General features: G+C 34.2%; 1 protein-coding gene across 6 annotated transcripts in view; it reads left to right on the forward strand.

The window, feature by feature from the left end:
- EML4 (EMAP like 4) overlaps positions 1-25,050 on the forward strand; it is a 145,548-nt gene that overhangs the window by 75,275 nt on the left and 45,223 nt on the right. For 2 of the 6 annotated variants that reach the window (XM_040224554.1, XM_040224552.1), the window contains exons 3-10: positions 1,726-1,855; positions 4,640-4,813; positions 6,670-6,798; positions 7,270-7,295; positions 7,460-7,516; positions 19,376-19,499; positions 20,882-21,031; positions 23,728-23,797. In XM_040224554.1, coding sequence (XP_040080488.1) covers positions 1,726-1,855; positions 4,640-4,813; positions 6,670-6,798; positions 7,270-7,295; positions 7,460-7,516; positions 19,376-19,499; positions 20,882-21,031; positions 23,728-23,797 — 860 coding nt within the window. The remainder of the gene's footprint in view (positions 1-1,725; positions 1,856-4,639; positions 4,814-6,669; positions 6,799-7,269; positions 7,296-7,459; positions 7,517-19,375; positions 19,500-20,881; positions 21,032-23,727; positions 23,798-25,050) is intronic. The other 4 variants (XM_040224556.1, XM_040224553.1, XM_040224558.1 and 1 more) reach the window with 2 other exon arrangements.

A 25,050-nucleotide genomic window follows, 5' to 3' on the forward strand; every position in this document is an offset into this window, starting at 1 on the left:
TTCATCAGCAGATGAATGGATGAACAAAATATGGCATAGTTGTAAAACTGAGTATTATTCAGCCATAAAAAGAATAAAGAATAAATTACTCTTACACTGCTGCCATGTGGATAAACCTTGAAAACATTGTTCTAAGTGAGAGGAACCACACACAAAAAGTACATACTGTATGATTCCATGTATGTGAAATACTCAGAATAGCCAAAACTACAGAGGCAGTGAAGATTAATGGTTGGCAAGAGCTGGGGGGATGGGTAGGAGGGAATGAGAGATGAATGAGTATAGGGTTTCTGTTTGGGGTGATAAAAAGTTCTGGACCTGGGTAGTGGTGATGGTTGCACAACATTGTGAATATACCAAATGCCACTAAATTGCACATGTTGAAATTGTTCAAATGGTATGTTTTATGAGTGTTTTACTACAGTAAAAAGAAAAAAAGGTAGCAAGAAGTCACTGTTTGGGCACACCATCACTAGATCTGATGATCAGTGATAATAGCATAGTTTGGGGGTTATTTTACCTTATATGTGAAAATTTTCCTGGGAAGTTGGAAAAATAAATTGTAGTAGGTCTTTTCCTTCCTCTCTTCTGATTCATTCTGTCTGAGGTAGAGAATAGGAATCTCAAAATTAAGGAAGCACTTTATATGATTGACACAAGTGGCTCCCAACAGCGTATTATTGTCAGAAATTCAGTGCTGTGCTATCGTACATGTAACATTCTAGGGTGCCAAATATTGTAGGCTCTATACATAAAAGTTTTTGCTCTCTGTGCTTTTATGAAGGAAAAAGAGAAAATGAGATTGGCCAAATAGAAAAGATTTTCTTGTGTTCATGTGAGAAAACTGAGTCCAAAAATTCAAAATTATTCTCTACTTCCAAATTTTTAAATAAATTTGACCCTTGATAGACGTGGCTCTTTTTATCTTGTGACTGTGTCTTTCTTACCATGCCAGCATATTCATCACACATGTATTCCAGTCCTCCTCCTGTTTGAATGAAGATAACAGAGGTTATTTCATATATTTATGCTTTATTTATAGGGAACAATATTCTAGGATTCAAGATTTATGATATCTAGGATTTCTAATCAGTTAAATTTCGACAGAACCTGAGCTCTTTCTGAAAATCGCTGATACGTGGGGACTTGGGGTTTACTTAAGGCACAGCTTTGGATCGTGTCCTTTAAGACTACTATGTGTGGAAAGCAAGCCCTTTAGTTAGAGAGTCACCCTAGATGCAGTTTAGCAAATCAGCATGTCTTTTTTTATAGGTCTATTTTAATGAGATTAAATCTTCAGACTATAGTATTATGTGCTACATGACGGATTTCTCTGAGACCTTCAGATCTCATTCATTTCCTTTTGAACTGTAGACAATACTGGAGATGTATCTAATTAAAGTTGGGTTTACAAGCTAGCAAAGTTCATTATTCTGTGGAGGAAATAACTATTTCATTGTGTTTTTATATAATTTTTCCAAATAATTTATAACTATATATCACATAGAGTTGTCTCAGTTTACAGATATTTATCTTTTTGCACTCATTCCTTTCTTATTTATATACTTGATGCTTACTGAAAAAGAATAATTTTGTATGTTACCTATGGCAGGGTGGGCCGTCTGCTTACTAGATCTAAACACTAATAGACTTACTTTTTAAGCTCTAATCTTTGAGGAATATTTTGAAATTTGATTTTAAAACTTTTTTCTTAACTGTATCTAGGCCAGCCAGGCCTTCGAGAAGCTATTTCTATGTCCTGTATAACCAATGGGAGTGGTACAAACAGAAAACCAAGTCACACCAGCTCTGTCTCAATTGCAAGAAAAGAAACTCTTTCATCTGCTGCTAAAAGGTATGCATTTGTAAAAAGCTAACATTGCAAAACTATCTGAATGTGATAACTCAGTCTACTTTTGAAAAGAATATGAAATAAGAGCTGTATGGAATTCAAGTGAGCATGTCTTTTGAATTCTTTGTCTGAATGTAGTAATATCCTGCTTGTACTCGCTGAGTTTACATTCATCATACCTATGGAGTTGTGTGGGAAGTTTTTGGTTTTTATGAAAGAAAGCAAGCAGTTTCATTTCCTGGTTTGGTTTTGTTTCTTTTTAATAAGCATCTGTTGATGAGATAAGCATAACTATATTTAATGTAATTATATAAGTGAATTTTGCATAACAGGTGATACATTTGATACAGCATTTTTAAAGGAGAGATAGACTCTTTGGTATGTATGTACTTTGGTGGGAGATTAGATGCTATAACTTTATTCTCAATCATAACTATAAAATTGAGGCTTAATTTAAAAATGGGTGTGTGTGTGTGTGTGTGTGTGTGTTAGGGGGTGGTGGACAGGAAGGCAGTGGAAATATTGCAATATAAAAATGTCAGTGGGTTACAGGTTTACATTCTCTATGTTCTTTTCATGAATTAATTAATTCAGTATTCTAATAAAATTGCTTACAGGATCTTAACCAAAACAGTTTTCTTCAAAGAAAAACTTTAATAGAATAATATTTAAAATATGCTGATGGAAAATGGTTGCCTCAGTAAGCTAATGCTGAGTATTTTGTCAGTGTGTTTTCACAGATGTTAACCAGACATCTGACTACAGGAATGGTGAAGAAATGACAGAAACTTTAGGCCTTTTAAAAATCCCGTTCTGTATTTGAGTCATTAAGTCATTGTTACAGCGTGTAGACTTTATCCTCCAAAGCATGCCAAAATTTATTACCTGTGTTCCAGTTTCAGGAGAAAAGGACAAATGATGAAAAAATAAACGTATGGTGGAAATTTTTAATACAGTTTTTAATAATAAACTTCCTTGTTGTATCCAGTGATGGTTTGTATTCAGCCCATTTTCTTACATAGCTATAGTTATGTGCAGTGGTCAGTATTATGTACAGTAGTGACTTAGTTTAAACCAGATGAGTTTGTTAATTTATGATGCAGGGGCTTTGTGTTTTGTTTTGAAATACCACAGGAGGAAAATCTACTGGGTCCATATAAGACTACTGGCCCAATGCTGTGAATTCAGAATAATTTGAAGACCAGTAAGAAAGAAGTAGTTTCTAATTCAGTTTTAAATTTCAAAGTTAGCACATACTGTAAAAATTGAGTATGAACAAGACAATCAAAAGCCAGTCTGAAGTCAGAAGGTATCAGAATGAACCAGATTAAGAAATATTACTGTCAAAATTATATTTGAACATTATTCATTATCGTCATGTGATTACATTGTACTATTTACATTTGTTTAGCATGTTCTTAAACATACTTTCTTTGTAGATTATGCACCTTATAGTAAATTTTAAAATGTCCTTTGGTTAAGATAGTTGCAATTTTATACCTTTTCAATGCTGGCTGTGGAATGGTTGTTTCCATCTGTTTTGTAATATTGTCAGAAGTGTTTGTGCAGTATACCGACGCTTATCCAGTATGATCAGGGATAGTGATGCTTCATTAACCAAGAGTCAGTGTGGAGTCATGTGAATTTATAAATAAAGATCTGCGATATTTTATTTTAGCTTAAAATAAGCTCACGTGGGCTTCTCTGGTGGCTCAGATGGTAAAGAGTTTGTGTGCAATGCAGGAGACCCAGGTTTGATCCCTGAGTTAGGAAGATCCCTTGGAGAAGAGAATGGCTACCCAGGACTCCAGGATTCTTGCCTGGAGAATTCCATGGACAGAGGAGCCTGGTGGACTACAGTCCATAGGGTCACAAAGAGTTGGACATGACTGAGCAACTTACACTATGTTCATTTGTCGATTTTTTAATAAAAGACTGAGTCTCCCCCTTTTTCCTCTCTTAAATATGCATAACTCATTAGACTACTTACTGTCTTGCGTAAAATACACCCATAAATTGTTTTTTACAATTTTTAGTTTCATTTTTTAAGACAGCATAAGAAACTGAAAATTCTTGCAAAATGGTATGAATCTTTTGTAATTGTTTCACCTACACAAAATTTAACAGCAGTTCTTTTAGTAACTCATCTTTATTTGGTCTTTGCAAAGCATTCAGCTTAGTTTACATAGAAATTATTCTCTTTTCTGTGCACATTTTGTCAGTTTTCTTTGTATTTTATTAACTGAATCATTAAAATAACAAGTACAACTGGCATAAAGAACTTCAGGGGAAAAAACACAGTTGACTCTTGGTAAGTGTAAAACTCAACTGGTGAGAGCAGAAGCATACAAAAGAAATAGGAATTAGAGAATAACCTACAGAATGTGAGCATTTAGTGTTCCTTAGTTGTCAGTGTGCTTAACCAGAGGTAATGGATAGTGTCACTAATGCTCTGATTTGGGTAAACTGAAGTCAGTTAAGAGAGCTTTTACTGTCCCCCCCAATTTGCTAAGATGGCATAAGGCATTAGAGGCCAATTTGGTCCAAAGGGGCAATCTTCATAGGATATGTTGTCTTAGAATTATAATAAATTCTTTACTGAAGATTTTAATAGCTTCCAGAATTCTTAAGAGAAATATTTTCATTATTGAATGAAAGCAATGTAAATTATATTAGCTGTATGATTTAGGATTTTGAATTATATAATAGTAACTTTTTCCATCATTTGATATCTTTTTTGTTTAAATATGTGTTGTTCCATGTGTTGTTCCATACTTTATTTTACAGTGGTACAGAAAAAAAGAAAGAAAAACCACAAGGACAGAGAGAGAAAAAAGAGGACTCTCACTCTAATGATCAAAGTCCACAAATTCGAGCATCACCTTCTCCCCAGCCCTCTTCACAGCCTCTCCAAATACACAGGCAAACTCAAGAAAGCAAGAATTCTACTCCCACCAAAAGGTTTTAACTGACCCCAAGTACAGAGTTAGGGAATGGTTGTAATGATCCCTAAATTCTGTGACTTGAGAAAAAGTTGGCTATCCATGAATTCTAAGAGAAAAACTTGTTGACTTTTTTCCCTTCACTTCTTTGTGGCAGTAATCTGTATTTTAACACATTGGGGAATGATAATTTAAAATTATCATTCAAAATCTATAAGTTAAAATGAGGAAAAAGCTAAGCTATAAAAATGAAAGGAAGGCAAAGGTAACCTACTCTAAAACCAAAACAACATTTTAAAATTATAGAATATTAAAAACATATGTATAACTGCATAAGTTTATAGCCATGGATGAAAAATTGCATGTGTTCTTATGCTCACCATATTTTGGCATCATTACAACCTTCAGCTTGTCAAGGCCCTTCACAACATACGGCTCTTGACTGTGACTGCAGCTCAGTTTCAGTTTTGGGTTTTGGGAGGATAAGTTCTTGCTTGAGTAGAGAATCAAATTCATTTCTCCTAATCTTTCCTATGCTAAAGGCTTGCTTGAGGGCTTCTCTCTGTGTGTTAATAATTAATATTTTAAAGTTATGAGAAGGGGAGAAGGGAGAAACGTTCTAACAGTGTGTGTGAGCCTAAATTGGGGGTCTAAACTTGCATGCTGGGAGTTCAGCACTACAGCTACCTTGTAATCAAATATTTAGACCAACTTAATGAAATTTGCCTGCTTTAGGGATGTTGATTCAAGCTTTATGATTAGGTATAGATATATTTTATCATCATACTTCCACTTGGAAATCTTAGGAAAATATTAAACCATTCCCAGAACTGGCTAGGATTTTAATAAAAACAAATGACATCCATTCCTAAAAGATTTTTAATATATTTTTATTTGATTAGCTTACTATTTTGCCTCAAATCTCTAATGGAAAATTTGGGAAAACACAACACCCTTCACTTGATTGATGCATGTTTAACATTTTTAAAATGCTTTGTGTGTCTCACGCAGATTCTTATCCTATCTTAATGGTTTGTAATTCTTCTGCCTGATCTAATGTGGAGTTTTTCTTGGATATAGCTTATTAACGTTTTGCAGCCTTGGATTGTGTGTGATTAAAGGTGGCTTTTTTGTAATCAATCTCTTTAAGGTTCTGATTTGACTTGGCATCTTCTTTGTCCCAGATCTCTTTTTTCAGCTTCTTAAGGTCTCCTGGAAATGTGCTTGCCATTCTAAATTTCTCTTTGAATGTACTATTATAAGATGTATTGAAGACTGGATGAGTTGTAGGGCAGTTAACAGTGCAGGAAAAACATCATTTATAAATCAAAATATTTCAGTTATATATGGGATTAGTTTTGATAATATCAAAACATTCCTGTATTAAAATGTTTTTATTTCTGATCATGGGTAAAATTGAGAGATAAAAACACAAGTTTTGCTTTTAGTCCCACAATTATTTAGAAATTGTCATTTGTACCATATATAATTTAATTACATGAGGACATAAAAAATGAAAATAGCAGCCTTGTCATGATTTTGAATAAGTTTTTTCAAAAATTCACACAATTTCATAAATTATGAGAGACAGTAATTATTCAGATTTAAGCACATGGGGGTTCTAAAAATCAAGTACTATTTATTCTAGTGAATCTTTTGAAAAATAGTGAAAATTAAAAAACAGACTAGATAATTGCCTTGTTTAACTCCTTCACTCATCCAAGCACCGACCCTTTCAACTAATCATTCTTTCTCTTTTCTGGATTAGCTTTAAGAAAATGTTAATTGCTGCTTATATGTTCTATTCAAACTGTCAGTTACATGTCATTGCTATGCATAGAATTTTCCTCTAATAAATTAATATGTTTCTTCCAGCATAAAACGACCACCAACAGCTGAAAAGTCACATAATTCATGGGAAAATTCAGACGATAGCCGTAATAAATTATTGAGGGCAGTTTCAACATCAAAATTAATATCAAAAGTTATAAAAAATACAGACAAGTAAGTATTATACTTCTATCTGAAAATTACTAGTTCTTTTACTATCATGTTTGCATGTATAGTTCTATGCCTTGTTTGAATCATTTTTAAAAATCTGTATTTATAATTTATCTTTTTTCTTCTAAGTACATTTTTTCTTTTGTGTTATTTAAAAAAGGCTATGTCTTCCTGTTAATGCTTCTCAACTCATAATAAATCTCAATAATGTCATAAAATTTGAGTATTTTTCATAAATTCTTTCTGTGTTTTACTATTTAAGTGCTCCTAATGGAATATTCCTTGTTTTATGACACAGTGTATATTAGTAGTTGAGACCAGTGAGAAACTTTAAAGAATACTGATGCCTGAATTTCACATCTGCAGATTTATTTGGGATGTAGCCTAGACATTAAAGCTTTTGCAATTTTCAAGTGATTATAATGGTGAGCCAAATAAGGTTATGAAATAAATATCTTTGAATTCCTTTTGTAGGCATAAAGATGTCATCATCAACCAAGGTAAATTAAAAATCCTTTTTAAAAAATATTTTTTCTAAATCATAAGTTTTCCCTCTTGATAAGAATATTGACTTATTTTCATTCAGTGTATTTTATTAGCTCACAATAATAAAAAAAGCGTATTTTATAGTCATCTAAGAAAATCTCTCAATTTTTATTGTAAGATATGTCATTTTTGTCTCAACCAGCAAAAATGTCAACCCGTGAAAAAAACAGCCAAGGTAAGAATAAGCTACGCAGTTGGTCGCCTTCTTAGTTAATTTCTTTCTGGATCTCTTATTTGGCTTTTCATTATTTATACTACCTGATTTTCCTCTTAATGAAGAAAATATGGTAATTTGAACTAGTGAATCCAAACACTTTTCCACTTCTATGAACTCTGAAGAGTCAAAGTCAACAGTAGAAATAAATATATCATCACAAAGAGGTATAAAATACCAAGGGGAATTTCCCCCCTTTAAAAAAAAGAAAAGTACTTAGAAAAGCCATTTAAAAGATTGATAAATTTTAACTCAGTTTCCTGTCTTGCCAACTTCATTGCAAATAATCACTCATTTCTTGAAGCTAAGACTTAAAATGTAATGAGTCTAGCAAATCCATTTCCTCTTAAATTTTTCTTTTATATTAATAGTAATTTCTGGCTACTTGCTGTTGTTGGCTTGTTCTGACCCAAAAAAGGAGAGCAGACTTTCTGTAAATGTGTATTTAATTTAATTGCAAAGTAGGTAAGATTTATACATCAGTTTTACATTCTCCTTCAATTGCCTGCAAATTTAATTGAAGCATGCTATTCTAAGTAAAAGCATGTCCTTCCTGTGCATGCTTTTTACAGCTAATTTCTATGTGTTATAGTTATCTTTATTTTTCTAGGCTATTATATTAACCATATACCATGTGGTTGAAATTTTTCTTAGAGATTTAACTTGATTTCTATAGATTTTTACTTTCTTTGATTCTACTAAAAAAAAGGATTTGTGATCTTCTTTGGGTCATTTGTTTTTACATAGGAATTCTAAACAAAGTTGATTTTTGCTACTGTTTTCCTTCAGTTAGGTCTTATTTTCTCTTTCTTCTTTAAGTACGGCTTAAGTAATGGTTAAAATACTTTAAGGAAAAGTGAAAATTTATTTACAAAGCCAATTCTTTCTATGTGCCAAAACATTAAAAAAATAATAATAGAGAGTGATAGTGGAAGGAGCAGTGAATGGAGAGCATCTGTGTTTAATATTTGGCTCTGTTGTATAGCAATCTTGTGACATAGGCAAAATAGCAACATCTTTGGGTGTTTTTCTAATCTGAGAATAATAACTATAAAGCTTATTTCACAAGACTGCTGAATATGTATGGAAGTACTTTAAAAACAGAAAACACTACCTGTAAAAAGGTGCTACTATTATTACATGTTTTGCTAAAGAACTTACATTTCATAAAAATCCTTATAGCTATGGTAAATGAGAAAGGGCTACCTCTCTGTCAGGCTGTGGTATGCCCTGTGGAAGGAAAAGGGAACTGACTTATGCTTAGTAGGTCATAAGTGAGTGGTTTGTGTTGGTGACAATTTTCAAAACCATCCAAATAGGCAGATACGTAAATGTATTTAAAAGGGAAGAGTTTTGCTAGAGAAGGATCACCAAAGTGGGGAAGAAAGGATGGAATGAATAACTGAAAAAGGATATAGAAAAATCAGTTAAATTCTGTCACAGGAATTGTATGTGGCACTAGTGCTAAGGAACCCGCCTGCCAGTGCAGGAGACATGAGATGGGATTTTGATCCCTGGGTCAGGAAGACCCCCTGGAAAAGGAAATTGCAAACCACTCCAGTACTGTTGCTTGGAAAATTCCATGGATGGAATTGTTCCAGATGTTGGAATTTAATAATGTCAAGTGTTCCTTGCATTAAGCCTTATTTTTGAAATTTGAATTTGTTCTTTTGCCACTTTCATCAGCTATATATATCATTAGAGTGTATTTTGAAGGAGAACTCTCACACTTTAGCCTGCTGCATAATTCAGGTCTGACTGAAGCAGAACCTGTGGAAAGAAGTAGATGGTTCTAGAGATTGCAGGTAGGGTATGAGAGGTAAGGAACAGAGGGAATCTATGAAGGCAAGCTTGAAAGTGGGTAAGAGGCATCTACTGAAATAAGGGACATTTGAGGAGGAATAGATGTGGAGAAAAGAATAGTTTGGTTTTGGACAGTTACGCTTGAGTTGCCTGTAAATCTTAATTTACTTGTAGAGGTGTGTAACAAACAACATGCTGTAGATCTTTAACACCTGTAGTTGAAGTCGAGACTGGTTTCACCATTTACTTAACCTGTGATCAAAAGCAGATTAATTAATCTTGTCTTTGTTTTCTTATCTTTAGTTGAGACAACAATAAAAACCCTCAAAGGATTATTATAAAAATTAAAGATAACGAAGTATCATAGCACATGGCACATAGTACCAAATAAATTTTCATTATTATAAATGTAACATTAAAACTTTGCATTTAAATATGTGGAGTTAAGATGAAAAGATGACCATTAAATAGATGGTCTTCACTTGATGTAAGTTGTAGATTGTTTAGTATTCATTTTGCATAATATATTTCACAGCACATTTTCTTATACTTTAACTATTTAAAGTATCTCATTTTTGGATAGTCTTTTAAAATGTGATTTATTAGTTCTCTAGCTCTTTTTTGACAGTGACAAGTGTGACTTGTTCTAAGCCATCTGCTTTGATTTGGGAACAAGCTGATTTACATTTGGTATACATAAATGAGTGGTAGCAGAGAAAGTTTGACCTGAAAGGACTGTGTTCTTTAAGCCAAGCAAAGTAAAAGAGCAGTAAATATGCATATTCAGATCAGCACTTTGAAGAAAGGAAACCATGGTTGAAAGCAGTAGGAGGTGAAATGGGATGTATACAGGGCAATTGCTCGTCTAGGTGTACTATACCATATTGTCTGAACTCTGTGGAACTTATATTCTACCTATAAGAAACAAATAACTATTTAACATATCAGGAAGTAATACACATTGAGAAAGAATAAGGAGAGGGGAGAATTGCTATTTTATATAGAGTGATTAGGGGAGACATTTCTGATAAAGTGACATTGAGTCACCTGAAAGGAAGTAAGTGAACAATTGGGTAGCCAGAGAAAAGAATTTCATGAGCAGAGAAAATTGGAAATACATAAGCTCAGAGTTAAGAGCCTTCTTGCTGTGTTAGGAGCAGCAAGGAGGTCATTGATCATAGTGTGCATACAATTCTATATTTGTTTACCACTACTGAAGCGACTTGGCAGCAGCAGCAGCAGCCACTTATAGAATATAGATTCATTCTAAGCTAGAGAGGCGTCATTAGACACCTCACTTAGGAAAGGAAAGCAGTGTTATTTAGTGGAAAGAGCATAAGAATAATAAGCATGAGACCTAGTTAGGGGTGAATCACAGAACTTTAAAGAATCAGAATGTTAATTACAGTGACTACAGGTATGAGTGTTGGTTGGGAAGAAACTAAAATTTCATTTGCCAGAGGAAATTATGAAAAAAAAAAAAAATATCCTTCATCTGTTAATAAATTTTCCACTGCCTCTTGGGACCTTGGACCTCGGTTTCCTGATACATACTTTGGCTTAGACTGTGTATTGCCAAGAATCTCTTTAATCGCTTTTTGAAAGCTGTTTCTCACAACAAATAGAAAATGGAAGACAGCCCCTCATACCTTCTCCAACTCATATTTAATCTACCTCTGAAGAGTTTGACTGCAGGTGCTTTTGCTTAGTGCTTAGTATTGTTTTCTGACCTGTTGGCTCCAGGCATGTTCTGTCCTAAAACCTGATCACATCTGTGTAAACTGAGCATTGTATCTGAAAACATAGCTAAAATTTACTGCAAGAATATAGAGTAGCAGTGTCCTACTGACAGTTTGTATATTGTGTTGCCTGCTAAGAGGAAGTATATTGTCACCTCCTGAGAGGGTGTGCAGTTTGAAACAAACCAAAAAAATCAAAAGCCCTTGAGCTACAGATAGAATCTTTCCTTGTTGTTTCCAAGATAATATCCAGAACTTAGCAATTTCAGAAGTTAGAAAGAAGGATGCTAACCTTAAACCTATTTTAAGTGTAAATAAGCAGAAGGGAAGGAAACCAAATATTGTACTTCCAAAAAATATACTCACTACTAAAATTTACCTATTGGCATATGTTAAATAGAATATATAAATATTACTTAGATATCTAGGTCTTGGCTTTGTCCAAGTATATTCTCTGTATTTAAAAAGAGAACAAAAAGGAGGGGACTTCTCTGTTGGAATTTTTTTTTTTAAGCAGAGATCTGATTTCTTGTTGTTACTGACAGTCGTCTAGATTAAAATGTATTTCAGGGCTGTCCAATTTTTTATTATACAAATCACACCAACTTCTAGAATATGTGTTTTTGACATCCTCTTTGCTTATTTTCAGCTGAGAAAAAAAGCCCCAACTGCCCCCCCTTTGATGATTCTAGTGGTAAAGAACCCACCTGCTGATGCATGAGACATAAAAGATGCAGGTTCAGTCCCTGGGTTGGAAAGATCCCCTGGAGAAGGGCCTGGCAACCCACTCCAGTATGTTCCATGGACAGAGGAACCTGGCAGGCTACAGTCCATAGGGTCGCAAAGAATTGGACACAACTGAAGTGACTTAGCACGCCCCCTTTGAACATGGAGAATATGAGTTTTCGTGAGAATTTCTAGTCTTGTACATATTTATTTTGCTGTGTTTGAAGACATTTCACCCATACTGAATTTTCACAACTGTAGGTAGAAGTTTTTTGTTTTGTTTTTTTAAGTAGGAAAAACAATTAACTGGAAAATATTCATTCCTTAACCATGCCGGTTAACTGAGCTAGTAGAGTTAGAAATCCATTCTGTCTGGAAATGACAATCAGACTCCATGTTGTGTTGCTCATTCTATCAGTTGTTACTGTTTTCCTGAAGTGCTTTGAAAAGAATTCTGAAATTTGTGATTAGTGTAGCAGAAGAGAGGTACAAATCATCAGTGACATATATGAGAGTACAGGAAAAGACACAGTGAATTACATACCACATTTCTAAGCCATACTCATGGTTGATTGTCCAAGGAACAATTCTACCAAAAATATTCTATTGATTATTTCCTTTAATGATGCTTTTTAAACTTTTTAAAGATTTTAATCTTTCTAAAAATACGTGCAAATAATACAAGCACCCATCTACTGACCTCCCAAATTTATTAGATCTTTACATTTTGCTTTATTTAACTCAGGTTTGGTTTTTTTTTAATTAACTTTTTTTTTTTTCCAGTTATAACATGTGATATATCTTAGTTTCCCAACCAGGAATCTTAGTTCCCCAACCAGAGATCAGATCCATGCCCCCTGCATTAGGAGCTCAAAGTCTTAACCACTGGACCACTGGGGAAGTACCTTTTAAAAAAAAAAAAAAAATTAAAGATAAATTGAAGTCTCTCAATCCTGTATAATTAAAATTTTATAGATAAGTTTTTATCTTTCTCCTTGGGCCTCTTGATTCTCTTTCTACTGTAGTTAATTGGGAAAGAGCTAGAGGGATAAATATTTTGGTATCTGGAATTTCTTTTTTTAAAAAAATTAAATCCAACTTGGAATATTCAGATAAAGTGAAGAATTTTTTTCATTTATTTAGTGTTTAAGATAACTTTTCCTGGTGATATAAGTGAGTGATTTGAGGGACTTTTTTAAAAACCATAGTTTGCTTAGTTTAGAAATATTTTCAGCAATATAGCAAATCTTTTAGAAGTTTTGTGTGCCTTATGTTGTTGAATAGATTTATTTCCCTTCTTTTTACCAAAGCAATAATCTGAAATGCTTAAGCAAACTCCCATATCTGATATTTTCAAGTAATTCTATTACAGTCACAGTTGTAAAAAAAAAAAGGCAAAGAGAAATCTGACTAAAGGAAATTTAGATTTAAGAAAGCAGTTAACTACAGATTGACTTACTACTATAATTAGTATGTGTTGGCCAGTAGATACATAAGATTTGGTTATGTATCTCTGTTGTAAGCTCCTGAGTGTCTAGGTTCACATCTTTATATCTTCATTGTGTACCCTCATCCCACCCCCATGTATCAGTAATTAAGAATTCAATAAAATTTACCAGCTAGTAGAACTCTACCTATAAAACAAGGAAAATTAAGGTTTTAGAATTTTGTCAAATTTTTCAGACCTGTGTTCTTGCCCATGCCAGTAAAACTAACTGTATAATATTTGACAAGCACCGCAACTGGGAATTTTTTTTGATGTGCAAAATAAGGTTGGATTATATATCCTAAATTTATGACTCGCCTTTTTATTTTGCAGTCTGCATTTTATGATCTATTTTTACAGCTAGACCTTTGAAAAGGAATGAAATTAAGATTTTATAATAGCATATATCAACTTTCTTATTCAAAATCCAAAGATCCTTATAAATTACGTAGTTTCATTGGAATTAAAAATATTACTCTAGTGTAAAACTTGAAATATTTTGTTTAAAAATGAATTTGTTTTAAGAAAAGATTTTAGCTTCCTTAAATGGGTTTTTGTCACCTTGTACCATAAAATTGTGGACAGTATTTCTAGCATCTTGTTTACTGGCCTGTTCTGCAGCTCTGTGCTTTGGGGGAGTAGAACAGGTAGTGTCTGAGGAAAATCTCACGTTAAAGATTCTGCAGTTTTCTGTTTGCTGAAATTGGGTAGAACCACACTGCCACATTTTAGTGAAATATAAAACCCAAATTCAGTTGTGGGGGGGAGCCTTTTAGTTCTAAAGATCATGAAATACAAATAAAAATGAAATTTCTAAAGTGAAAACTTTGTGGGAGAAAGATGCTTTAAACTGTATGCATTCTAGAAGGTCAGAAGGCTTTCTACGGGCAGTGCCCATTACATAAATAAGTACAAATCGTAGTCCAAACCCTTGAAGCTCTGCTGCTGCTGTCTTTGAAAGGCTTTTTTTTTTCCCTTTAATATCTCTAGGTGCAGAAATAGGGAAAGCTATTAAAAAAAAAAGACACAGAAGGAAACAGTCTTGGATAAGAGTACAATTTTCTTCTACACTTTTCCTTTTGTTTTGTTATAATCTGTGAAAGATTAACAAATTTTGATGCGTATCTTTTAAGCATATAATATTGATAACCGGTTGTTTATATCAATATGAATCATTTCAGCAATATTTTTCTCAGAACACCTGAGAGTAACTATCCCAGAAAGTTTGGATTAGGGAATATAAAGATCATTTTGCAATTTGGAGCACTTTGGAAGATAAAACAGCCCAGGGGAGATGCTAAAGTAGAAGAGTTAACAGCAGATGAGGAGACTGAAGGGCGAGGACTAAGAGGTGTGCATGAAGGACATAGAAATACACTATTTCGTATTTTTGTCTAACACTCACTGTTCCAAAAGATAATAGAGCAGAAACATCTTTTTCTTCTCTTGTACTCTGATTTCCTATTGTTGGGAATTCAGGGCTCAAGCTAATACTATTTGGATTATAAGTAAGCTACATTATCAGGTAATTGGACTTATGTAGCCTAAGGACCTCACCACTGTCTGAACAGTACTGTCCAATGGAAATATATAAAGCACATATGCTTTTAAATGTTCTAATAGCAACATTTTTTAAAAAGAAAATTTTCACAGGTAAGATAAGTTTGGGCTTCTCCAGTGGCTCAGTGGTAAAGAACCCACCTGCCAACGCAGGAAACGAGGGTTCAATCCTTGGTTCGGGCAGATCCCTCTGGAGAAGAAAACGGCAACCCCTACAGTATTCTTGCCTGGAAAGTCTCATGGACAGAGGAGCCTGGCAGGCTGCAGTCTGTGGAATCACAAAGAGTCAGATACAACTCAGTGACTAAACAACAACAACAACGAGATTAATATATTTAATCCAGTATATTCAGAATATCAATGGGTGATCAATATACAAAACCATTAATGAGTGATTTACCTGGGAGCCCAGTGGTTAAGATGCTGTGCGTTCAGTGCAGAGGGTACAGGTTTACTTCCTGGGCAGGAAACTAAGATTCCACATATCATGAAGCTGGGAGTGAGAGGTGTGGGTGTGGGTGAAGGAACATTAAGGAAACATTTTACTTTTTTTTCCATACAAACATCATCAGACTCTCAGACTCTTGTGAGTATTTTATACTTAGAGCATGCCTCAGTTCACACTGACTGCCTACTAAGTTTTCTGCCAGTGGCTCTTGTTCCAAATTGTGCAGATCTAGAACGATAGTTTAGAAAGAAAATATTTCACAAGTTCTAAGTAATAGACATTTGGGGACACAGTCTAGGAACTCATTTGACCTTTCTGAGCCTTGGTTTCTCTTTCTGTAAAAATAGGTGTTTGGACTAGGTGAGCTGTAAGATTTCTTCCAGTTCCAACATTATGTGTATCTAGAGAAATGAACTGATAAAATTTATTAACAATATCCCACACAGTTTCTTGTGTTTTTGTTTATTTTTCCTTACACCATGTGGCTTGGGGGATCTTAGTTCCCTGATCAGGGATTGAACCTAGGGCCTGGCAGTGAAAGCACCGAGTTCTAACCACTAGATCACCAGGGAATTCCCTGAATTTCTTCTTTTATAAATAAGCTATTATTGATCAGATTCAATTAAGAATATTTATTTTATTTGAGCATAAGCTAGTAAGTGGTAAAGCTTAGATTCAGATAAGGATGGCCTTTATCACAAAGCTTGCATTCTGTCCACTATACTGTATAGCCACCCTCTCAGTACCAGGAATTTTCACAGTGTCAAAATAGATAAAATGTTGAGATGAATTCCATTTCAGGAAGCAGTAGCTTCATTATTGAATACAGATAGCCCTATGCTGTGTTTACTAATTATCAAGAGATAGATAATTTAATCGTTTCTTTTTCTCACATTTCTGGACCACCAGACTTTATTAATATATTAATAAATATTACTGACCTCATATTTTTTTTTTTGACCAGTCCCACGGCCCCTCTGCTCCCCTTGACTTTCATGCTGGAGTACAGTGAGGACAGCCAGAAAGTAGCAGTTGGTAAAACAACTGAGTTGTTTAGCTATAAGGTCAAGAAACCTGACAGACTCAAAATGTTTGCAGTGAGAATTTGACTCATGAGTGATTGAGGAGGAAAGACTTTCTTCATGTACATATTTTATCTAACTCCCAAGGTAAAGACTCTCTTCTTAGTTTGCAAACTGGTGAGTTCTGTGTAGGCCAAAGTGTGTTTTCACATGGTATTCTCCCTCTTTGGCAAAGGAGTAAACATTTAAAAATTGGGAGACTTCACAGTAAATTATAGATTTTCTGTTTCTCTTGAAAGATGAGAAGCTCTAGTAGCACTGGGCCCACATTTTTCCTGAGGTGGATTAACTGCTGCCTCCCTAAGGTGGGCCTGGTGGATACCAGTGCCCCCACCCTAACTGGTCATCCCATATGCTCCCAGGGGTCTCAATTTGCATTTTCTGCCTGGGCCTCTAGACACTTGAACTTGTGACCCCTGTGTTAGTGGCCCAGATAGGACCCTCAGAATTCTAGCTCATTTGCCTGCAGTTGCTGTTCTGTGGACAGTCGCTTTAAAGCTTTTGAAGAGAGGAGTGTTGAATCATGTATTATAAGCAGTTCCTAGACAGTGTTTAGAATGCTTACAAAGGGAAGGAAAGAAATACTTGTCAAGACCTTATACTTTACAGTGTGATATCTTATTTGTTCAATCAGAATTCCAAATGGTAAGTAGTAGTATCATTTTATTTATGAGTCTTATGGTTAGGAAGAGAATAAAGCTGGGATTCAAATCCCAGACAGTGTGTCTCTAAAGCTCACGCTCTTTTCCACTATAATGTGTTGCCCCCCTCAGTTACCGGAATGGTTCCCAGTGTCTAGATATATACTCAGCCTCCAACATGTATACCGCCAATTTATAGACAGGAAAAGGATTTTCATCCTAATATGCATTGCCATTTTTTTATTATATTAGAAAAGTTCGCAAGCATAGATACAGCTGCTTTGCTTATACTTGGTTGCTTGTGCTGCTTTACAGTTGCTGAAGGAATCAGTACAGTATTCTGAGCTGTCTCTGTTAGCAGAAGTGAAGTTGCTCAGTCGTGTACGACTCTTTGCGATCCCATTGACTGTAGCCTACCAGGTCCCTCCATCCATGGCATTTTCCAGGCAAGAATACTGGAGTGGGTTGCCATTTACTTCTCCAGGGGATCTTCCCGACCCAGGGATCGAACCCAGGTCTCCCACATTGCAGTCAGACGCTTTACCCTCAGAGCCACCAGGGAAGCCCGTATTAGCAGAGGAGGGCACTTTCTTTTCTTTGATGCTGTCCTAACCCATTCCCTTTGCTGGATATACAGTCTCCTTTAACTGGCAATAGAAACATCTATGAAATATTTTTTTCCATTCAGAAAGCATTTATGCTATACACCTCTGACCAGTGAATGACCTTGGAAGAAGTTCCACAGGACAGGAACTTATTTCCCTTTAAGGGTTTATTTTCTTTAAAAAACAAAAACAAAAACCAACTAGAGGGAAAATTATGTAACAAATTGACACCTAGAAGAAAGTGGACCTTACAAAAAATAACAAGGAGATACAGATAAAGATGATTGCTGAAGGGAAATAGTTACAGCTGATAACTAAACTGTTTAGTTATCATCAAAGTCCAGGAAACAGAGCCCACTCTTAGATTCAGAAGTAATAGAGACATACATCATGTGGTGTTAAAAAATTGTGGCGTGGGAGGTCTTAGCCTGTTCTTAGATCAAACCCTGAGGCCGAGCACACTGCAATAATAATAAAAATAACTTGAACTTCTCACCCATAGCAAGTACAGTTTAAAAGTCTTACTCTGAACAAATACTTGCAAACATTCAGCAAATGGTTTTTTTCCTTCTGCTTTCATGGTTTGTGTTACATAAGCTATTGAATTATCTACGCATCTCCTTAGTGGCTTAGGTCATTCATTATTAGAAGTCCTAAGGCTGACTCAACCTCTGATTGATAATCACACTTTGTTTCTAACGTGATTTCCCTATCGTAACAGACAAGTTAGCAAGTTCTAGACAGTGCCTATGCATTTATACGCAGTCCCGTATTTTCTCCTTCCCTTTTAGGTTCTTTCGTAAACATTTCACAGCCACGATCAACATTTATTAAACCTGGCTGTATGTAGGTCAGCCAAGGATGGGTGTTTTTGTTTTGTTTCTTAAGACTTACAAACAGTCTGACCTGATCACTTAAGTATTGTTTTCATTTGTAAAAGGTGTACCATAAATGTTGATTTGATTCTGGAGTTGTCTTTTTAACATTTTTAGTTTTAGACTATTGCAGATCTTATAAGCAGCTATTAGCTTATGTGAATAAAAGATGTTTGTGCTGTTGTGTTAATATTACTTAGGCTACAAACTAGAAAACTATTTCCTAGCACAGTCTTTAAGATTTTAGTGCATTATAATTGAATTTAATTGCTTAAACTCGAGGCTGATTGTAGGCACAGTTGTGAAATGAAGGGCGTTGGTCATCTTTGCTCCATCTCTGATCACTGCCCTGTGTAACAGAGTGCTTAGTCTCTGTCTCTGTGCTTGACTTATGGGGATGTCTGACTCCACTCATGGTGTATCCCGTGGCCGTGTTTTTTTGCTGCCATTAAATGTCAGTAGGTTGATCAGGTAGTGACAACCATCAGACATGGTTGTCGTCAGAGGACTCTGATAATCTTTTATTTCAATTGTCAGAGAACCTTCCATCACAAAATTATTTCCTCTTGCATTTTTATACCTCAATTTTCCTGACTTTCTTGTTGAAATGTGTCAACTTATAGATAAATTATATTTTAACTATGAAAAGTTATTCTCACTTAAGGAATGACCAGTGATCTTTTTCCTTCGATGTTTTAAACTAAATCTTTATACAAAAGCAGTTATATATAATGAGACTCGAATTCTGAAGTAGCTATTTTCTATCTTGTTTTTATTATAGCATATTAATAATACATTTTTCTATGAATATTCAGCAAATACATCTGTCTTAATTTTTTTCTTGTGTTTCAACAGAAGGAGAATACATTAAAATGTTTATGCGAGGTCGACCAATTACAATGTTCATTCCTTCTGATGTTGACAACTATGATGACATCAGAACAGAACTGCCTCCTGAGAAGCTCAAACTGGAGTGGGTGTATCCTTTTCTATCATGACAGCAAATTTGTTTGCTCTGTCTTTAAGAAAAATTACTTTACCTGACGTCTATCAGAATTGTCTTTATGTCAAGTAAACGTGATAAACAGTGACCACTTGAGAAAGTAAAGAGATGTTCTCTAATCCTTTCACGTGTTATGTGTATATTGCTGTTCACAACTTAAAAGCACCAAAATTAATATCTTCAGATAGGGTAAGCAGTATTCCATGGACATCAAGGCAGGTGCTTGTGGTGTAGTGAAAGAGGCATCAGACTAGAATTGAAAGGCTGGTGTTTTGAGTCTTGGCTCTGCCACTTAGACCCTCAATGAACCTTGCTTCCTCCAATATAAAAAGAGGTCAGTAATCCCTACCTCACAGGTCCGTTTTAAGAATTAAATAAGGAAACATCAGTTAAGTATTTTGTAACCTTTGAAATAATATGAATTATCTTATTAAGAGCTGAAATTAGCAAGGTGGATTCTAATTTGAGAATTAACTTCTTCACGACCAGACATTTTCTTAAAAATGAGTATATGAAACAGTGCTCCTTATTTTACTTAGGAAGCCTCATTTCTCTTAGACATTATAAGAAATTCTTAGTGAAGCAGAAGAAACTTAATGTTTGAACTTTGCTTTTTGCCTCCATTCTCTTATATCCTCTCTCCCACTCCTTGAATCAGTCCCTCTTTTTGGCAGAAATTAGCTTGAGAAAACTCACCAATCCTGTGATTCCGCATAGTTTTCTAGCAAGGTCCTCTGCTTATACCAAACTGTGCCTGGCTGTGTTTTATTCATCAATTAGGGTAAGTATAAGTGTCAAGTAGCTCTTCTTTTTTTGTTTAATTTTGGGCTGCACCATGCGGTTTGTGGGATCTTAGGTCCCAACTAGGGATCAAACCTGGTTAAGCAGTGAAAGCACAGAGTCCAGCCAGTAGATCACCAGGAGATTCCCTCAAGTAGCCCTTTTTTTGCTCTCTCTCTCTTTTTCTCTCTCCATGTAAGTTAGATCTTCCTTCTGTGTTTTCTCCTTAGCATCCTGTTGTTTTTCCTTCCACAATTCCTAATATACGTGGTGTAAATTTTTGTTACCTTTGAAAAGCAAGAACTCCAGGGACACAGGCCCACATATTTTTGTTCAGAAATGCATATTCTACTCTATGCCTGATACACATTAGGAGCTCAGTATGTACTTCTTGGTTGAATGAGGAAACTAGGATTTAAGCATATTAAGTCTCGGAACTGCACAAGGGCTAATAGCAAGACATGAGTTCTATAGTTACAGTCCAGTCCTCTTTTCTTATACTGATTCCTTTACATATCCATTAATAAATTATTTAACATTTTGAAAGTTACGTTTGTTCAAAACCTTGACTCTTTAAGATACGGTTATCGAGGAAAGGATTGTCGAGCTAATGTTTACCTTCTTCCTACCGGGGAAATTGTTTATTTCATAGCATCAGTAGTAGTACTGTTTAATTATGAAGAGCGAACTCAACGGCACTACCTGGGTCATACAGACTGTGTAAAATGGTTGGTATCATTTTTTATATATATATATATATATGTATGTATTTCATGCTCTTGTTTTTGTATTTTATTAAGCTAGGTTTTTATTGGAAATGATTTCTTGTGGAAAAATGAGAAGTTAAGGCTATTATGGACATCCTACAGGTAGATTTCAAAAATAAAAAAGACTTATAGGCCTCCAAAATAGTTGGTGTGATACCTGAATCAATAGGTACCTGCAATAGATACCTGCAACATATCATCTATAAATTTTGATGGGCGCTTCTTTGGCTTTCCCAGAGCGTTTACACTTTTTCCTCTGGCCTGTAACATCAGATATATGTGGCAGACTAGACTTTTTTATACTTCTGAAAGTGATTATTGGTTACTTAATATTTATTGAGAATTTATTTTATGTAGGTAAGTTTTGAACTTGAGACTTTTGGGAGGAAAGGGAAATCATAGCTGAATAAGGATCAAACTGTAAAATAGAGTGAGAACCATAAAAATGTGTATGTTTGGTGTATTTTTGAAGTACTCAATTTTACTGCTTTGAAGTTAACTTTAATTACCTATTGCTTAAATTCATTATTTTCCAACATTTAAAATCTTCTATTCTGGCAACTATATCTTTACCTAGAAAAAAATTAATATACATTAGACTTAAAATATAGATATTGTTAAACTTTTAGAGATGATTAAAATTTTGTCTTTTTCACTAGAAGGATAATAATACATGTACAAGATTACTTATTACAACATCATTTTTGATGGTAAAGGTTGGAAAGAACCTGAATATCTTTTAGCTGGAAACTAGTAGCGTGTGGTATGCATGCAGCCATGCAGCCATAAAGAAAGAATGAAGTTAGATGGACTTAGAGATTACCCTACTTAAGTGAGAAAGAGAAAGACAATTATGATGTGATATCACATATTTAGAATCTAAAATATGGCACAAAAGAGCAGAAACAGACTTACTTAGTAGAGAATAGATTTGTTGAGCCTGGGGAGAAAAAAACAGGGAGTTTGGAATTAGCTGATGCAATCTGTTATATATAGGATGGATATACAACACAGTCCTATTGTATAGCACAGGGATTTATATTCAGTACCCTGTGATAAACCATAATGGAAATGAATGTGAAAAAGAAAAAAGAATATATATATATATATATATAACTTAATCACTTTGTGCAACATAAATTAACACAACATTGTAAATCAACTCTGCTTCAATAAAATTAAGAGTGAGGTGTTTGTGTATTAAATGGAAAGATCCCTAAGATACATTCGTAAGTATAGAAGAATAAGAAAATGTGTAGTATTTGACCATTTGTATAAAAAAGGAGGTGAAAGATATTTATCTTGACTTTCACATAGGTAAAATTTTTCCAGAATTAGTAATAAAAAGAAACTGATTACAGCAATTACCTGGTTGGTGTTACAGGGAGTAGGGATAATAGCCAGATAGATGAGATTTTAGCAGAGTTTCATAAGTGTTTTTATAGTTTTTGATATTTGAACCATGCACATATATTACCTAATCCACCAATTTTGCTTTTTTAAGTGTTTAAGATTTGAATTAAATATGGAAAAATGTTAATGTTAGATTTTTAATTAACTCTTAATGTAATTGATCTATATTAAAAAAAGTAAAATTGCTGGATTAGGTAATATATGTGTTTGGTTCAGATATTAACTGTCAATGTAATTGATCTCAACAAAGGATATATGAGCTTCCCTGATAGCTCAGTTGGTAAATAATCTGCTTGCAATGTAGGAGACCCCAGTTCAATTTCTCAGTCAGGAAAATCCACTGGAAAAGGGATAGGCTACCCACTCCACTATTCTTGGGTTCCCTCGTGGCTTAGCTGGTAAAGAATCTGCATGCAGTGCGGGAGACCTGGGTTTGATCCCTGGGTTGGGAAGATCCCCTAGAAAACAGAAAGGCTACCCACTCCAGTGTTCTGGCCTAGAGAGTTCCATGGGGTTGCAAAGAGTTGGATACGACTGAGTGGCTTTCACTTTCATTTTTCTTTCAAAGCATATGAACTATTTGAGAAGAAATAACATTAGTTAAAGCAACATATTAAAAAACTCTAGCCTCTTTAATAATAAAAGAAATTAAACTGATAATCTTTCATACCAATCAAATTACCAAGACATGTTAAGAGGTATAATTCTTAATATGAGGAAGTTGTAGTGAAATTTTTAAAACATTTTTATTTCTTTATAACAATTTAAATTGATAACTGTTCTGGAAAATAATGAGCAATACATACCAAAAACAAAAAATGTATTCTCTATTTATTGCTTAAATTCATTATTCTCCAACATTTAAAATCTTTACAAGATGTAGTATTACATCTTCACGGTAATAAAACTATGTGAATATGTCTAGGTGTAAGACTAGAAAGAAACAAGTTCCTTTATCGTGAACATGTGATAAATTTCTCATGCCACAATTATGAGTAGATATTTTCTTCAAGTTTAGTGTTCTAATAATTCAGTTTAACAAAGAAGGCAGAAATACCGCAGAAAACTTAGAAGACCTGTAGGTAATTGGTGTTTATTTGATTAGCCAAAAAAAATAAAACAAATGGGTCACATTGAGTTTTTTTAAGGATTAAAAACTGTTTGAAAAATGTTGATACTGAGGCATGTTTCTGCTGTTTTACATCTTTCCTGTATTTAAAATTGTTGTTAACACTGCTTTTTAGCCTTGCTATACATCCTGACAAAATTAGGATTGCAACTGGACAGATAGCTGGAGTGGATAAGGATGGAAGGGTGAGTGGCACAGTTTTATGCATTCTGTACCAGGTGATATTGATATTAGGATGGAATTGATTGTATTTAACCCTAAGTCATTTATTTCATTCTCTTAAAATTTATTAAGGAATTTTTAGTATAAGCAGAGAAAAAAATAATAGAATGTAATAACATTTTTAAAAAAGAGTCACACTAAAATAGTCCTTTTCAAAAAATAAGTGTTCTCCCTAAGGAAGCTATTTACTTATAAGAATGGGAGAACTATAAGCTTATTAAAGTTCTTTTTTTAAGTATAGAATAATTTATCAGTCTGCTGGAAGGTACTATAATTATCCTAAATTGATGGATCTCTTAGTTTTATATTTTACATATGATATTACATTTATATGTAATTTATATATGACTAGAAATAGCACTTAAAATTTTTCAGGTATTATTCAATACTATTGGGTTACATGACAAATCCCTTATTAATAAGGATCAGCAGTGAATATTAATGATGACTGATTAGCATGTATATGACTATACTTAATAACATTTTCTGCCTGGTTTCTTTAAAGAAAAGTAGTTGGAGGGGTTATATTGGATGACTTTTAATACTCATTCCAGTTCTAAATTTTGTTTAAGGGCTGTTTGCTTAGCAATTTTTTGGACACTGATTTTTTTTTTTAATATTATTTTCTCAGGAATGAAAGTAATGCAAAAAGCAGGATTTCCAGTGCAGATTTGCTGGTATTAGAATCCTGACTCTACCTTTTAATAGCTGGATAACTATGGACAAGTTATTTAAATCTCTATTTCAAAATAGCATTGAAACTTGTATATTGCCATATGTAAAATAGATGACCAGTGCAAGTTCGATGCATGAAGCAGAGCACTCAAAACCAGTGCTCTAGGACAACCCAGAGGGATGGGGTAGGGAGAGAGGTAGAAGGGGGATTCAGGAAGAGGGGAACCCATGCACCCTTGGCTGATTCATGTCAATATATGGCAAAAACCACCACAATATTGTAAAGTAATTAGCCTCCAATTAAAATAAAATAATTTAAAAAACTATCTCAATTTCCTCATTTGTTAAATGATGATTATAATAGCACCTAATCCCCAGGGTCTGTGAGAATTAAATGAATTAATGCATGTGACGTATTAGAATAGTATATAGCACATACTAGATACTCAGATCATTTGCTGCTACTATTATCACTTTGTCATTTCCTTATTTTTGTAGTATGAGAAGAAAATACCTGCTCAAGGTTCTTTGGGGTCATATG

Source organism: Oryx dammah, unplaced genomic scaffold (assembly GCF_014754425.2).
Source record: "Oryx dammah isolate SB20612 unplaced genomic scaffold, SCBI_Odam_1.1 HiC_scaffold_25, whole genome shotgun sequence".
Lineage (NCBI taxonomy): Eukaryota > Metazoa > Chordata > Mammalia > Artiodactyla > Bovidae > Oryx > Oryx dammah.